Source organism: Leuresthes tenuis, unplaced genomic scaffold (genome assembly GCF_036924035.1).
Source record: "Leuresthes tenuis unplaced genomic scaffold, fLeuTen1.0.hap1 SCAF_1, whole genome shotgun sequence".
Classification (NCBI taxonomy): Eukaryota; Metazoa; Chordata; class Actinopteri; order Atheriniformes; family Atherinopsidae; genus Leuresthes; species Leuresthes tenuis.
The window spans coordinates 9,948,943-9,963,290 of record NW_027325355.1 but is presented as its reverse complement, the minus strand read 5'-3'; the positions used below and the strand labels follow the sequence as shown (position 1 = coordinate 9,963,290).

The 14,348-nt window shown below is 42.7% G+C and overlaps 2 protein-coding genes across 2 annotated transcripts in view; both read right to left on the bottom strand.

Moving 5' to 3' along the window:
- The window catches only part of LOC140292462 (NLR family CARD domain-containing protein 3-like), a 596,771-nt gene that overhangs the window by 38,395 nt on the left and 544,028 nt on the right, over positions 1 to 14,348 (bottom strand). The window lies entirely within an intron of this gene.
- Positions 191 to 9,999, bottom strand: LOC140291899 (NLR family CARD domain-containing protein 3-like). The gene is made up of 5 exons (XM_072379449.1): positions 8,390 to 9,999; positions 7,667 to 7,840; positions 6,551 to 6,712; positions 923 to 969; positions 191 to 796 (listed from the first exon to the last, which is right to left on the bottom strand). The coding sequence occupies exons 1-5, from the start codon at positions 9,904 to 9,906 to the stop codon at positions 258 to 260; spliced, it is 2,439 nt and encodes an 812-aa protein (XP_072235550.1). The 5' UTR covers positions 9,907 to 9,999; the 3' UTR covers positions 191 to 257.

Here is a 14,348-nt window from a genome sequence, read left to right as displayed (position 1 = left end):
TGCTAACTAACACAATGAATAGAGCAAAACTAAGTCAGTAACGATGTGTAAAATGCTATTAATCCCACAGTACTTTACACTATGAAAGTATACGTAGATGTGCACAGAAAAGTGCACATCTGCACACAAGATGTCCCGGAAAGAAAGTGACTGAATCCATGAATCTGAAAAGGTGTTTCTGAGGGAAAGAGACAGACATGTACAGACTGAACTATCTGTTCAACCGTGATTCTCTGACAGGAGGAAACTCTTTATACTCAACACAGAGACACTGAGGAACCAGGTAACAACAGCCTAAATCCAGGATGCAGAGGTTCTTCAGTGAATGTGGTGTTGAAGGTGTGGAGGTGGATCAGTGTGTCAGAGGAGACTCTGTAGAAGGACAGAGTGCCAGCAGGACGGTCCACATACACTGCTGCTCTGTTAGAGACAGAAGAGGAGGAGGAGGAGTAGGAGGAGGTGAGTGTTCTTCTGTTATTGTACCAGACAGAGTAACCTCCATCAGAGCAGCTCAGACACCAGGACTGATCATTCTGTCCAAACACACAGTCACTGCCTCCTCTCCTTCTGATTCCTCTGTAACTCACTGATATAGAAACTTCTCCTCTCCACTCGACCTCCCAGTAACAGCGACCAGTCAGAACATTTCTACACAGCAGCTGAGGACAGCCATCAAATCTGTCTGGATGATCGGGATATGACTGAACCTCCTCCACCCATGTCACCTTCCTGTTGTTTTCAGACAGTTTCAGTTTTCTGTTCACTGTGTTTGTGTCGATTGTGAGTTGACAGGAATCTGATGGAGAGAACAAACACAATCCAGCTGCAGTTACTGATCTATCATCTGTTCACTTTGATCAATGAGTGATGTGACAGTGTGAAGATGGTTGGATGTCATGAATCAGATGAAGAACACACTTACACTTCCTCAGACCTGGTGTCAACCATCGTTCTCCAGCAGGCTCCACCCTGAAAGGAGGAGGGGGGTCAGAGGTCAGAAAATGAGGAAAGAAAAGAAAGTGAAGAAAGAGAAGAACAATGGATGGAAGGAAATCTGTCTGAGCTCATTCTGAAGTTTGAAAGCACCACATGTTTTTTTATTATTATTTTTCATGATTCACATGTTCATTATACTGTCATTTCACCATTCTCATCCATTCATCTAAATGTTACAGCTGAATCCCACAGTCGTATATCTGAGATTATACAAATAGTACAAAGATGAAAAGGTCCTTCCACCATATTATAAGAAATAAAAACTAAATAAGAACTAAACTCTCTAACAACAAGAATGCTGGGGTGCCCCTTTATGATCCTACCAAACCTTTACAAGAGGTGTTTCAGGATTACCTGAGCCATCCCTAACTATAAGCTTTATCAAAAAGGAAAGTTTTAAACCCAATCTTAAAAGTGGAAAGGGTGTCTGCTTCCCGGACATTTACTGGCAGCTTCTTCCACAAGAGAGGGGCCTGATAGCTGAAGGCTCTGCCTCCCATTCTACTTTTAGAAACTACAAGTAAACCTGCAGTTTGGGAAGTAATCCTGCAGTTTGGGGAGAAAGTTCAGTGAAAACAGTTTCAACAAATCTGTTGAACCTAGATAGCTCATGGACTCAGCCTCCAACCTCAAATTATACCTTTTCTTCACATTTTCTGAGGGACTGTAGTTAAACCTCGGTATTTGGGTTAGTGAAACTTTCATTTTATATCCAGAAAAGGATCCATATTCAAAAAGTGAAAACAACTGTCCAAGGGATTGTTCTGACAACTGTACCAGTGTGTCATCAGCAAGCAAGGAGATTTTTTTTCTTTCATACATATTCCTTTAATGTCTTTATTCTGAATAATCCACTGACTCAGGGACTCAATAAAAATCACAAATAGAAGGGGGCTAATTGGACAGCCCTGCCTCATTTTAGTGAAAAGGGGGTTGAAACCAGTCCATTAATTTTAATTCTTGTCCTTGGATTGTTATAAAGAGCTTTTATTGTTGTGATGAAAGTATTGTGAAAACCAAAGACACAAAGAAGACCAATTGACACAATCCAAAGCTTTTTCTGCATCTAACCCCACTAATACAGCTTCCAAATGACTTTCTGTTATGTGGCTCATTACATGCAAGGACCGTCTAATGTTGTCCTGGGTTTGTTTGTGTTTATGTTTATGTATTTAGCAGACGCTTTTATCCAAAGCGACTTACAAATGAAGATATAACAAGCTATATAAAAAGCTAACAATAAACTACATAGAAGGAACCCACTAGTCCGACTCTGTCAGAGGTGACAGAGATAGGGTGCAGGCATAGAAGGAAGTGCAGAAAGATAAAGTGCAAAGATAGAGGGGGTAGGTAAGTACAAGGTAAGTGCTAGGATAGGAGATGCTCTCTGAAGAGCTGGGTTTTCAAGAGTTTCTTGAAGATAGACAGGGACGCCCCTGTTCTGGTAGTGCTTGGTAGGTCATTCCACCATCGTGGGACGACACATGAAAAGAGTTTGGATTGTCTTAGGCGTGGTGTAGGCACTGCTAGACGACAATCCTGCGACGAACAGAGGGACCGAGTTGTGACATAAGCCTTTGCAAAAGCATTCAAGTAGATGGGAGCCGTTCCATTAAGCACTTTGTAGGCTAACATCAGTGACTTGAATTTGATGCAGGCGGCTAAGGGTAGCCAGTGGAGTTCAATGAACAGAGGGGTGACATGTGCTCTTTTAGGCTGATCGAAGACCAGACACGCCGCCGCGTTCTGGACCATCTGTAGAGGTTTCATAGTACAGGCTGGGAGACCAGTTAGGAGAGCATTGCAGTAGTCAAGGCGGGAGATGACCATGGCCTGCATCAGGAGCTGGGTGGCATGTTGGGTTAGGTATGGTCTGATCTTTCTTATGTTTAGTCATGCAAAGCGGCATGAATGAGCAACTGAGGTAACGTGATCTTTGAAGGTTAGTTGGTCATCAATCATGACACCCAAGTTTCTAGCAACCTTTGATGGAGCAAGAGATAGGGATTCGGTTTGGATGCAGATGCTGTGGTGTATGGTTGGTTTGGCTGGGAAGACAAGCAGTTCAGTTTTTGGGAGGTTAAGTTGGAGGTGATGGGCTTTCATCCATGTTGATACGTCAGAGAGTCCGTGTGGTCCCACCTGATGACCGTGTGGTCATCAGGTGGGAATGACAGATAGAGCTGGGTATCAGCAGCATAGCATTGGTATGAGAAGCCATGTGATCGAATGATCTGTCCCAGTGAGTTGGTGTATATGGCAAAGAGAAGAGGTCCCAGTACTGAGCCTTAGGGGACCCCTGTGGCGAGGTGGTGCGCTGCAGAAGTGTGATCAAGCCAGGATACTTTGAAAGACCGACCAGTGAGGTACGATTCAAACCAGGAGTGTGCTCTCCCTGCGATGCCCATGCTAGAGAGTATGGACAAAAGGATACTGTGGTTGACAGTGTCAAATGCAGCCGATAAGTCAAGCAGGATAAGTACAGAGGACTTAGCTGTCGCTCTGGCTTCTTTTAAGGCTTCTGTCCCAGCTAACAGAGCCGTTTCGGTGGAGTGTCCACTTTTAAACCCAGATTGGTTAGGGTCAAGGAGGTTGTTATGTGAGAGGTAATCGGTGACCTGATTAAAGACAGCCCTTTCAAGGATTTTAGACAGAAACAGGAGGAGAGAGACCGGCCGATAATTCTCCACATGAGTTGGAGGGAGGGAAGGTTTCTTGAGCAGCGGTGTAACCTGAGCTTGCTTGAATGTGGTAGGAAATGTGCCCGATGTCAGTAAAGCATTAATCACATGCGTGACTGCTGCAGTAACAGTAGGAGTAATGGATTGGAGAAGATTAGTAGGGACGGGGTCCAGCGGGCATGTAGTAGGATGGCTACATGTGAGAAATTTAGACACACTGCTCTGAGCGAGAGGGATAAAAGAGGGGTAAATTTGTCTCTGACAAACAAAACCCGTCTGATCAAGGCTAATGCTTTGTGGTAGCAGTCCTAATTACGGACAACGTCATTTCGTCTAGTCAAAACTTAATTTAAGGTGTCTTAAAAGGAACATGTAGATATTTTTGATGAAGGTGAATTAAAGATATCTGTAACTGGAATTATGAGTAGTTGTAATTCCCTTACAGATATCCATAATTCACGTAGCGGATATCCACAACTGAATTTTAGATAACAGTAATGACAAACCTCATATACATGGATGGCAAAAGTGATGTCATTTGTTGTAACAAGAACGTAGTTGTGGATATCTGAAATGTTCTTTTTGACTAGGCTAAACTGAATTACAGATATCTGCAACACATATCCAATCTGGCTATTAAATGTTAAAATGGCTTGCCATAGCGGCAACCATACTGGGCCCTTCAAGGTGCGGTGAGCTCTCTCCACTCACAGCTCAGAGGAGTCCTGGAGCTCCAGATCCTCATGTAGCAAGTGCTCCACATAGCATACCATCGATGTGGACGACTCCTCCACTCCCTCTTTAACTTTGTGTTTTCTGATGTGCTCCCTTCTGGAGCGGCCTCCAAATCTGTCAGCTTTGCATCCAGGTGTATCTGTAGTTTCAGCAGCTCCGTAACTGCTTCTTCAGCCAATTGTATCCAACTTTCGACCTTTTTTCAGCCTCTTCGATTCTCACGTTAGTTTTGTTGAATTCTTCTCGAATCACTTTCAGCTGTTGTCCTTCCCAAACTGCCACAGTTCTTTCAATATAAGGCCAAGGCCTGCTTCTTCCATCTGCTCCTTGCTGTGGTCCGACTGCATATCATTGTCCTCCATCACGCTGCTAATGTTAGCTGGGGACACCTGGCTAACTTCATCTCTCTCAAATAGCTCCGACTGCATTGACTTTTTCTGCTTTTGTTTAGGCATTCTCGATACCCACAATCCTAAATCTAACTGTACTCCAAGTTTTGGATGTATTCAGGTTGTTGTGGTCAACTTTTAACTCAAAATGTCGGCTGAAAGTTTTCCTATGCTGCCACTGCTGTGCTCTCCAAACTGCTATTATGAGCACCAAATGTTTTCTGCAGTCAGATTAAGGAGATGAAGTTTCTGTCTCTGAATTCAACTCTTCAAGTTTGGAAGAATTTTCACTTTGATTTTTCACTCATTTCTGAATCCAAATATGAGCTTTAAGAATTCTAATGAAATCACTTCAGTTTCTGACATCATGGTCTCTCCTGATGGTCACATTGTTTCTGCTGACTCCTCCTCTCAGTATGTTTCAGGGCAGCCAAACATCCAGATACTTTCTCAGACCCATTGGTCCATCTGAATGCTGCACAGCCAGCCAGGGGAAGACATTCATCTAGAAAAGTTAGATTAGAAACACTCCCCTCATTCCACCCTCCACACTGAACATTAAAGGCTCAGAATAAGATCAGAGGAGAATCTATAGTCATTGGAAGTATATCAGCTGCCAGGTGTTGTGGTTTTATTGATCAGAATCACTAATTTATTTCAGCCTGGTCAGTTTTCAGGAATCTGAAACACACTGAAAAGCCTACAGCCTCTTCCTCTCCTTCCCCCAGTGTCCCTCTCTTCCTATTTCTCTGGAATTCCTTGGATAGTGTTTATTGGATTGTCCTCCACCTTTATTTCTGTTTCTTCATCCCAGCCAGAGATGGGATAAAGAACAACCAAACACAGCTCCAGTTGAACTTTGGTCTACTTCGTTCTCATCTGGAAGGACGGTCAGAACCACAGAAGGCCAGAACTCTTCTGTGCAGAGCAGAGAGGATGTACACAGTCCAACAGCAACACTGTGGAGACACAGCTACACTTTCTAACACAATGTGATTCATTCTAACAGCTGCCTGAAAAGGATCTGAAGAAATGTCCCTTCATATACCCACAGTTCTCCCTTCTGCCCAGCACGGACAAACTGCCCGCTCTGTTAGGAGAAATGAAGCAGAGCTGGACCAGACTTTGTCTCTGCTGTGGATGGCTTCAGAGAGCTGTGTGGAGAACCAAGGACTGGATCCGGTTCTGATTCTGTGCTTTTATAAGGGTACCAGCTGGTCCACATGTACACATTTCCAGATGTGCAGTGAACGTGGTTTTATAAATCTTTGTGCTAAGCTAGGCTAACATGTCCTGGACCCATCTCTGTATCTGATCCAGGGTCAGGGTCAGGGACTCCTCCTGTCTTTTGGTTCTCATAATACTATGTAGCAAGCAAAAGTGACTGTCTGAACTCGTCTTCCCAAAACATTAAATGTCCCTTTCCCATAACATTGTGTGGCCAGCAAACATAAACAATATAAATAGCAATAGTACCATTTTGTTTGGGAGACAACTCTGAGCCAGTTTCCTGACAGGTTGTGCAGACTTGTCTCTTTCTTGCAAGAAATAAATGTTTTGTGTTAATCGTATCCAGCGACTCTGAGCCTAATTTTGAGATAATTTTTCTGACACTCCTACATGTGTGATTGTTCATGTAACACTCAGCAGAAAGCAAAAACACAGGGCTGAGTGCAGGACAGAGAACGTGTTTCCAGCTCTTCCTCCTCTATCAGACATTGTGTGTGGCTGCAGCAGGCCTCTCCATACCTGAGTTTGTGTGGATCCTTCAGTGCAGCCGTCAGCAGCTTCACTCCTGAGTCTCCTGGATGGTTGTAGCTCAGGTCCAGCTCTGTCAGATGGGAAGGGTTGGAGGTCACAGCTAAGGCCAGAGAAGCACAGCCTTCCTCTGTGATCAGACAGCCTGACAGGCTGCAGACACACAAAACAACACAGAAACTCTGAGAGAACTGCTCTGAAACTGAAGCTGAATGTCATCAAATGTTGACCTGATGATGGAACTGAATAAAAGTCAGAGAATCATCAACTACTGTAACTGGTCCCTCTGAGGACGACATGAAACAAATTACATCACAATCTATGAGATGTTGAGAACTGTTCACAGGCAGAGAAGCAGAATCCAGTTACTGGCTGAAGTCTGTCTGACGCTGCAACTCTGTGGACTGAGTGAGAAACATCTCATAGTTGGAGATTTTCCCAACAGAGCACTTTGCTCTCAGACTGCAGGTTTACTTGTGGTTCCCAGAGTTTCTAAAAGTAGAATGGCAGGCAGAGCCTTCAGGTATCAGGCCACTCTCTGTGGAACCAGCTGCCAGTTTGGCTTCAGGAAGCAGAAACCCTCTCTACCTTTAAGATTAGGCTTCCAACTTTCCTTTTTGATAAAGCTTATAGTTAGGGATGGCTCAGGTGACCCTGAAACATCCCATAGTGATGTTATAGGCCCAGACTGCTGGGGAGCTCCCATGATGCACCTCTCCTCCCTCTGCTCTCTTTACTCTCCATGTTCATATGACATCATTGTTGTCATTAACTTGTGTTTCTCTTCCTCAGCAGGTATCTCTGGCCTGGTGTTATGGTGGTTTGATGCTCACATTTAGGGGAAAAACAGCTCATATTTCTGTAAAGTAGTTTACTTTGGGTATGTGATGGATCTGTGTTTTAGGACAAATCTACAGGAATGGAAAGGAGTCAGAGTAAAAGAGCACTTTGGCATTTCTTTAAACTGTGTGTGTTATATTTCATTATCTTCATAATCAGAGTTATTTAAACCAGATAATCAAAAGGCAGAACAGATCAACCTGTTTCATTGATCAAGGTACCTGGAAGCTGTTATTTTTCTCATCTGAAAAGTTCATGAATCCTTACCTGAGTGTTTCCAGTCTGCAGTTTGGACTCTTCAGTCCAGTAGAAAGCTGCTTCACTCCTGAATCCTGCAGGTTGTTGTTACTCAGGTCCAGTTCTGTCAGACTGGAGGACTGGGAGCTGAGAGCTGAGGACAGAGCTGCACATCCTTCATCTGAGAGGTTACAGCTACTCAGTCTGAGGAGGAAATTAGATGAAAGGAAACAACTTAATCCATTAATTAAACTACAATCGTATTTGATTAGTGGAAGAGTTATGTTTCCCATTTTGTTTCTGTTTATTTGTCCATGGATATAAAGTATTTAAATAAAATAAAAGAAGCTAAACATGTTTTTTTAGAGTTTCTCATGTTCAAACACAACAAAACAGACAGTAAAACTAAATTTACATCTGTCTAATTCACATTGATTGTTTGAGTTAGTTCAGTCAGATAACTAACTAATGAGATGGGAGCAAATAAATAAATAAATTAATCAATTGAAATAATTAATTCTACAATTAATAAATAACTGTCACCATGTTCTTCCTCAGAGGAACTGCTGAGTTTCTATTTCCAACAAAGTATCATCTCACATCACTTGTAAGATGATATTTTGTTGTGAACTGACACTTTATAAATAAACTGAAGTTAATTTGAAACTGAGTTTAACGCTGATTCTGCTGTTTTTCTCCAGTTAATTAGTAAAAGATGTATTTAAAAAGAAATCTATCTATGTTTGTACTTACAGAGCTTTGTTGGAGGCTTTGACCACTGGCAGCAGCCTCAGAAGAGCCTCCTCTGAAGCAGAGTATTTCTTCAGGTCAAACACATCCAGATCTTTTTCTGATGACAGTAAGATGAAGACCAGAGCTGACCACTGAGCAGGAGACAGTTCATCTGTGGAGAGACTTCCTGAACTCAGGGACTGTTGGATCTGCTCCACTAGAGAACGATCATTCAGTTCATTCAGACAGTGGAACAGATTGATGCTTCTCTCTGCAGACAGACTCTCACTGATCTTCTTCTTGATGTAATCGACTGTTTCCTGATTGGTCTGTGAGCTACTTCCTGTCTGTGTCAGCAGGCCTCGTAGGAGACTCTGATTGGTCTGCAGGGAAAGACCCAGGAGGAAGCGGAGGAACAGGTCCAGGTGTCCGTTTGGACTCTGTAAGGCCTTGTTCACAGCACTCTGATGGAGCTTTATTAGTTTTGGTTTCTTAAAAAATGAAGGCCTCTTGGATCGTTTATCTTCTCCCATCAGGATGATTCCAGAGTTGATGAAGGTCAGATGGACATGAAGAGCAGCCAGAAACTCCTGAACACTCAGATGGATGAAGCAGAACACCTTCTCCTGGTACAGCCCTCTCTCCTCTTTAAAGATCTGTGTGAACACTCCTGAGTACACTGAGGCTGCTGAGATATCGATGCCACACTCTGTCAGGTCTGATTCATAGAAGATCAGGTTTCCTTTCTGCAGCTGCTCAAAAGCCAGTTTTCCCAGAGACTCAATCATCTTCCTGCTCTCTGGACTCCAGTGTGGATCTGTCTCAGCTCCTCCATCATACTTGACCTTCTTCACTTTGGCCTGAACCACCAGGAAGTGTATGTACATCTCAGTCAGGGTCTTGGGCAGCTCTCCTCCCTCTCTGGTTTTCAACACATCCTCCAGAACTGTAGCAGTGATCCAGCAGAAGACTGGGATGTGGCACATGATGTGGAGGCTTCGTGATGTCTTGATGTGGGAGATGATCCTGCTGGCCTGCTTCTTATCTCTGAATCTCTTCCTGAAGTACTCCTCCTTCTGTGGGTCAGTGAACCCTCTGACCTCTGTCACCATGCCAACATAGTCAGGAGGGATCTGATTGGCTGCTGCAGGTCGTGTGGTTATCCAGAGGCGAGCAGAGGGAAGCAGTTTCCCCCTGATGAGGTTTGTCAGCAGCACATCCACTGAGGTGGACTCTGTAACATCAGTCAGGGGCTCCTTGTTGTGGAAGTCCAGAGGAAGTCGCCACTCATCCAGACCGTCAAAGATGAACACAACCTGGAACTCTTCAAAGCTCCAGATTCCTGCTTCTTTGGTTTCAGTAAAGAAGTGATGAACAAGTTCCACCAAGCTGAACTTTTTCTCTTTCAGCACATTCAGCTCTTTGAAAGTGAATGGAAACATGAACTGGATGTCCTGGTTGGCTTTGCCTTCAGCCCAGTCCAGAGTGAACTTCTGTGTTAAGACTGTTTTCCCAATGCCAGCCACTCCCTTTGTCATCACTGTTCTGATTGGTTCATCTCTTCCAGGTGGGAGTTTAAAGATGTCTTCTTGTCTGATGGTTGTTTCTGCTCTGTCTGCTTTCCTGGATGCTGTTTCAATGTGTCTGATCTCATGTTCATCATTGACCTCTCCAGTCCCTCCCTTTGTGATGTAGAGCTCTGTGTAGATCTGATTCAGAAGGGTTCGGTTTCCTGCTTTAGAAATCCCCTCAAACACACACTGGAACTTCTTCTTCAGAGCAGATTTATGTTGTAAAACTGGGTCAGAAAGTTCTAAATAAACACAACAAATAAGATCAGTCAATACAATACACAGAAAATCTTCAAACTTTTAATTTCTCTGAGAATGAGTATTTGAACATGTGTTGTTCTGTGTGTTGAGACATCAGTAAATGTGTCATTTATCCAGCAGGTTAAATCTTTAGAGAAATCCTCTTACTGCTCTGCAGACGGTCAGCCAGCTCCTCCTGCTTCATTCTCCTCAGGAAGTGAACTGTGATCTTCACTAATGCCTCTCTGCTGCTCCTCTGCTCTTCATCCTCATCCTCCCTCTGACTCTCTAAGCATTCTGGGTAATCTGCACTCAGAACCTTCTGGATCTTCTTCAGCTCCTCCTTCACAAAAGTGACCATGTTGTCCTCCAGCAGCTGGAACAGAATACTATATGAATGAGCCAATCAGACTGGAATCATGGAGCCAAACATCAGATCCATGTTGGACACACTGACAATCCACTGGTCTACAAAGTGCAGCATGGAGATGACTGTGAACAGAATAGATGGAAAAGTAGTTGTTGTACATGTACAGACCATAAATATGGAGTCCAGCTGTGTTTGATGCTGCTGGGCAGACTGACCACTGGGAACCTCTGAGCTCTGCTGGTCCACTCTGTGGAGGAATCATGAAGAATGAGCTCACATTCTGTCTGTCCACACAGAGACAAACACAAGGTAAAGCTCCATGAAGTGATGTGTGGATGTGAACAGTGAATCAGAGGACTCCCTGTAGTGGGAAAGCTTTACTGGTCCTGCTGATCCCACTGAGAATCAACAGCTCAGTCTGCAGCTGCTTGGAGCTTTCAGCTCACTTTGGTTGGGTCCAACAGCTCTCAGCAACCCCTTCAGAAAGCTTTCCCTCCCTGCTGAAGTGCCCTGGAGCAAGGAAGCCAGAGCCAGTGTGTGCTTGGATCAGACTGGTTGTACTGGGCAGCTCCCAGTGTGAAGGCTTCAGACGATGACTGCACAACATCATCTGATGATTATTTCCCAAATACAGGAGACAAAATTTCATTGTAGACATGTCAGCTTCAAACTAAATCAAGGAGCAGCATCCCAGTTATTATCTGGGAGGGTCGTAAAGAACTCTTGAGGAGCTCAGAACCCCAGATTTGCTTTTTCTACATTGATGTTACACCACCAGATCAGAGGAGGAAACATCTTCCCCGAAAGCGATGACTTTCATTTGATCTTTAATTTATAAGTTAAATGTATCTCTACTTAGTTTCTATTCATAATCTTAAAGTGAACCTCCTGGTGATCTCCCACCTATTCCTTCTTCATTCCTGCTTTCAGTGTTCTGATGTTCATCACACACCACCCTTCTGAAATAGATCTTCCACAGTAATACCATGACACTGAGTTACGTTTCTAGCTCCTCATAAATGTACATTTATGTTCCTCTGTTGTGCATTTGATCTATGAAGGTACGATCATTAATACGATAATTAATGGACTCTTTCCTCCTTCAACATGGACACTGTCACACATTTACACACAAGGATGGATGTTGGTCTGATTTGAAGTCATAATAACGACCCATTGACTTGTCGCTCTTAAAGGACACACAGCTGGGTTCAGGTTCAGGTTCAGGTTCAGGTTGGTTCCTGTGAATAAAGGTGGTTTGGTGATGTAAGTGCTGAGCTCTGACATGGAGAAGAGTCATGGACAGTTAGAGATGGTCATCTCACCTCTGAGCTTTGCTCTGGCTCTCATGTTCCCCACACAGAGTGGTTTTAGTGTCCTCACACTGATCCATGCTGCTGAATTCACATCAGCTCACACACACTTTCTACCTTCATCTGCAGAGGAAACACAAATCATTCATCTGCACATCAACTCAAATCCTCCTCTCCATCATTTGGGCTGTAAAAAGATCAGCTGCTGTACCTCCATCAGTCCACTAGATGGAGGCATGGAGCTACCACCCAGCACACTCATGATGATGATGGACCATTACGTACATTTACTGACATGAAACAGGACGGAGATCATCTGATTTAACGTCTGAACCAGAAACTGACTAATATGCTGTTAATAACAGAACCTTCTACCCTGGGAAGGTTCCATCTTTGTCTGTAGGTTCCATCTTGTGTTTGAAAGTACAAATAAAAAGTCTGATAAAAACTTGAATGAAACGTTTTAACTTTTAGTTGAATTCAACAAACAAAAAGAAACAAAGATGAGAAAGGAAGCAGCAGGAAGCTGCTGTGTCTGACTGTAATGGAGGAGCTGACGGTTTCATTCTATGAAGATCAGTTCTTCATGTAGAAAACAAACATCATCAGCTGATCATCGTGTTGTTTGATTCCAGTTCATCAATAATCTGATAATCATGCAGATTTGTCTTAAAACTCAGAAGGGATCAAAGTTTGTTCTGAAATAAGAAGTGAACATGTTCCCCAAACATTAAAGAGCAGAAACAAACAACTTACAGGTTACAGGAAACCGTTCTGTTGTCATCAGAGAGTCAAAGCAGATGAGGCTGGAATGCAGCATCAATCAGATCCGGCCTCTCCCAGAACATAACATCACTGTGGTAAAGTCGTCCTCAGCTCAAACAACTTTTCCAGCCCGTGAATTTGATTAACTGAGGATTTACAAGTGAAAATGTTTTTAAAAGTTTATCTTCAGCTGAACAGCAGCAACAAGTCTCTGAAGGTCACAATAACTTTCTATGATGCCTTAACAAGCATTTCTGTGAAGAGATGCAGAGCAATAAAAGATTCACTGATCTCCTCTGAAATGGAAGAAATGTAAAGTTGAAACATGAAAATTGTTGAGGAAAGCTAAAGTTCTTTAAGTAGAGTGAATATAGTTTATTGCTTCCAACACATGAAGTTACAGAACCAGACAAACACTCAGAAACTGAGCCAGATGCTGTGCTAACAGCCAGAATTCAGCACACTGCGGGCTGGGCTTACAGTGGATGCTCTTTGCTCAGGTAAAAGCTACAAATCCTAGAAAAGCTCAGATAAAGTTCTGCAGTGACTGTATCTGCCAATCAACAAGCCAGTGTTGTTCTGAAATATGATTCTTTGCTAAGTCTGACCCTCTTTGGTCTGTAGTTAGCCTATTACAGCACTGTCAGATGCATTCAGCTGGACTTCTGCTCAGTGGGTGTTATAGGGGGATAAATCCTTCACAAAGACTTTCCACAATCTTAGAATCTGTTAAAAAATTAACTTTCCATCTGCTTTTTTAAACTTACAGTGGACAGGCATGTAGAAATGGACTGAAACGTGGTTTTAGAGACCATTCTTACAGTGGATGCATAAAGATTGTCCCTGAAGGTTAGTATGCAGGGTTCCTGCTCAGAAAAGAGCCAAAATCAGAAACAAATGATCTAAAATCCAAAGCAGCTCGACGTCGGTTTCATGTCCTCTGCTGCAGAAAGACTGTGGACATAAAACTCTAAAACTAAACTCATTGCTAATCCTTCAGGTTTACTGAGAAAACACAAAGCCAGGTTCTCCAAATCCTTCCCATCTTTTCAAGAATTTAAAACTGAAATCAACTCTTTAAATGAATATAGGAATATTAGGAAATGGTCTCTTAATGCCAATATTGTGTAAGAACTTGTGAAAGAAATATGATTTATTGTCTAATTCTTTTCATTATTAATGAAATGCATGCATGTAACAGTCCCTTGTTGTTATGTTATGTTTATGCATTTAGCAGACGCTTTTATCCAAAGCGACTTACAGATAGGGTAAGGGGGTCTTGCCTAAGGACCCCTACTGGGGGTTGTAGAATCTGTCAGCTAATCTATAAATGATCATATATATGATTTGGTGCCTGTTTTCAATACTTCGCTTTGTTAATGAAAAGCATTTTTATTGTAACATTGGTTTTAATTACACCATGATGATGACCAATATGTTACATTATCTATTTTATATTTTTATTATTTATTTCAGTAAAATGTATCAATGTGTTTAACTGATGACAGGGTGTGACTTTGTTTCAATCATTTTGGTTATAACTTATAAATTAAAGAGCAAATGAAACTCGTCGCCTTCGGAGAAGATGTTTCCTCCTCTGATCTGGTGGTGTAACATCAATGTAGAAAAATAAATTCTGGGGTTCTGAGCTCCTCAAGAGTTCCTTTACAACCCTCACAGATAATAACTGGGATGCTGCTCCATGTTTTAGTTTGAAGCTG

Coding starts and splice junctions, on each gene's coding strand:
- LOC140291899 (XM_072379449.1), bottom strand. CDS start 9,906: ATGACAAAGGGAGTGGCTGGCATTGGGAAAACAGTCTTAACACAGAAG. Junction 7,841..8,389: donor AAAGCCTCCAACAAAGCTCT/GTAAGTACAAAC, acceptor TTTCCTCCTCAG/ACTGAGTAGCTGTAACCTCT. Junction 6,713..7,666: donor TGCAGACTGGAAACACTCAG/GTAAGGATTCAT, acceptor GTGTGTCTGCAG/CCTGTCAGGCTGTCTGATCA.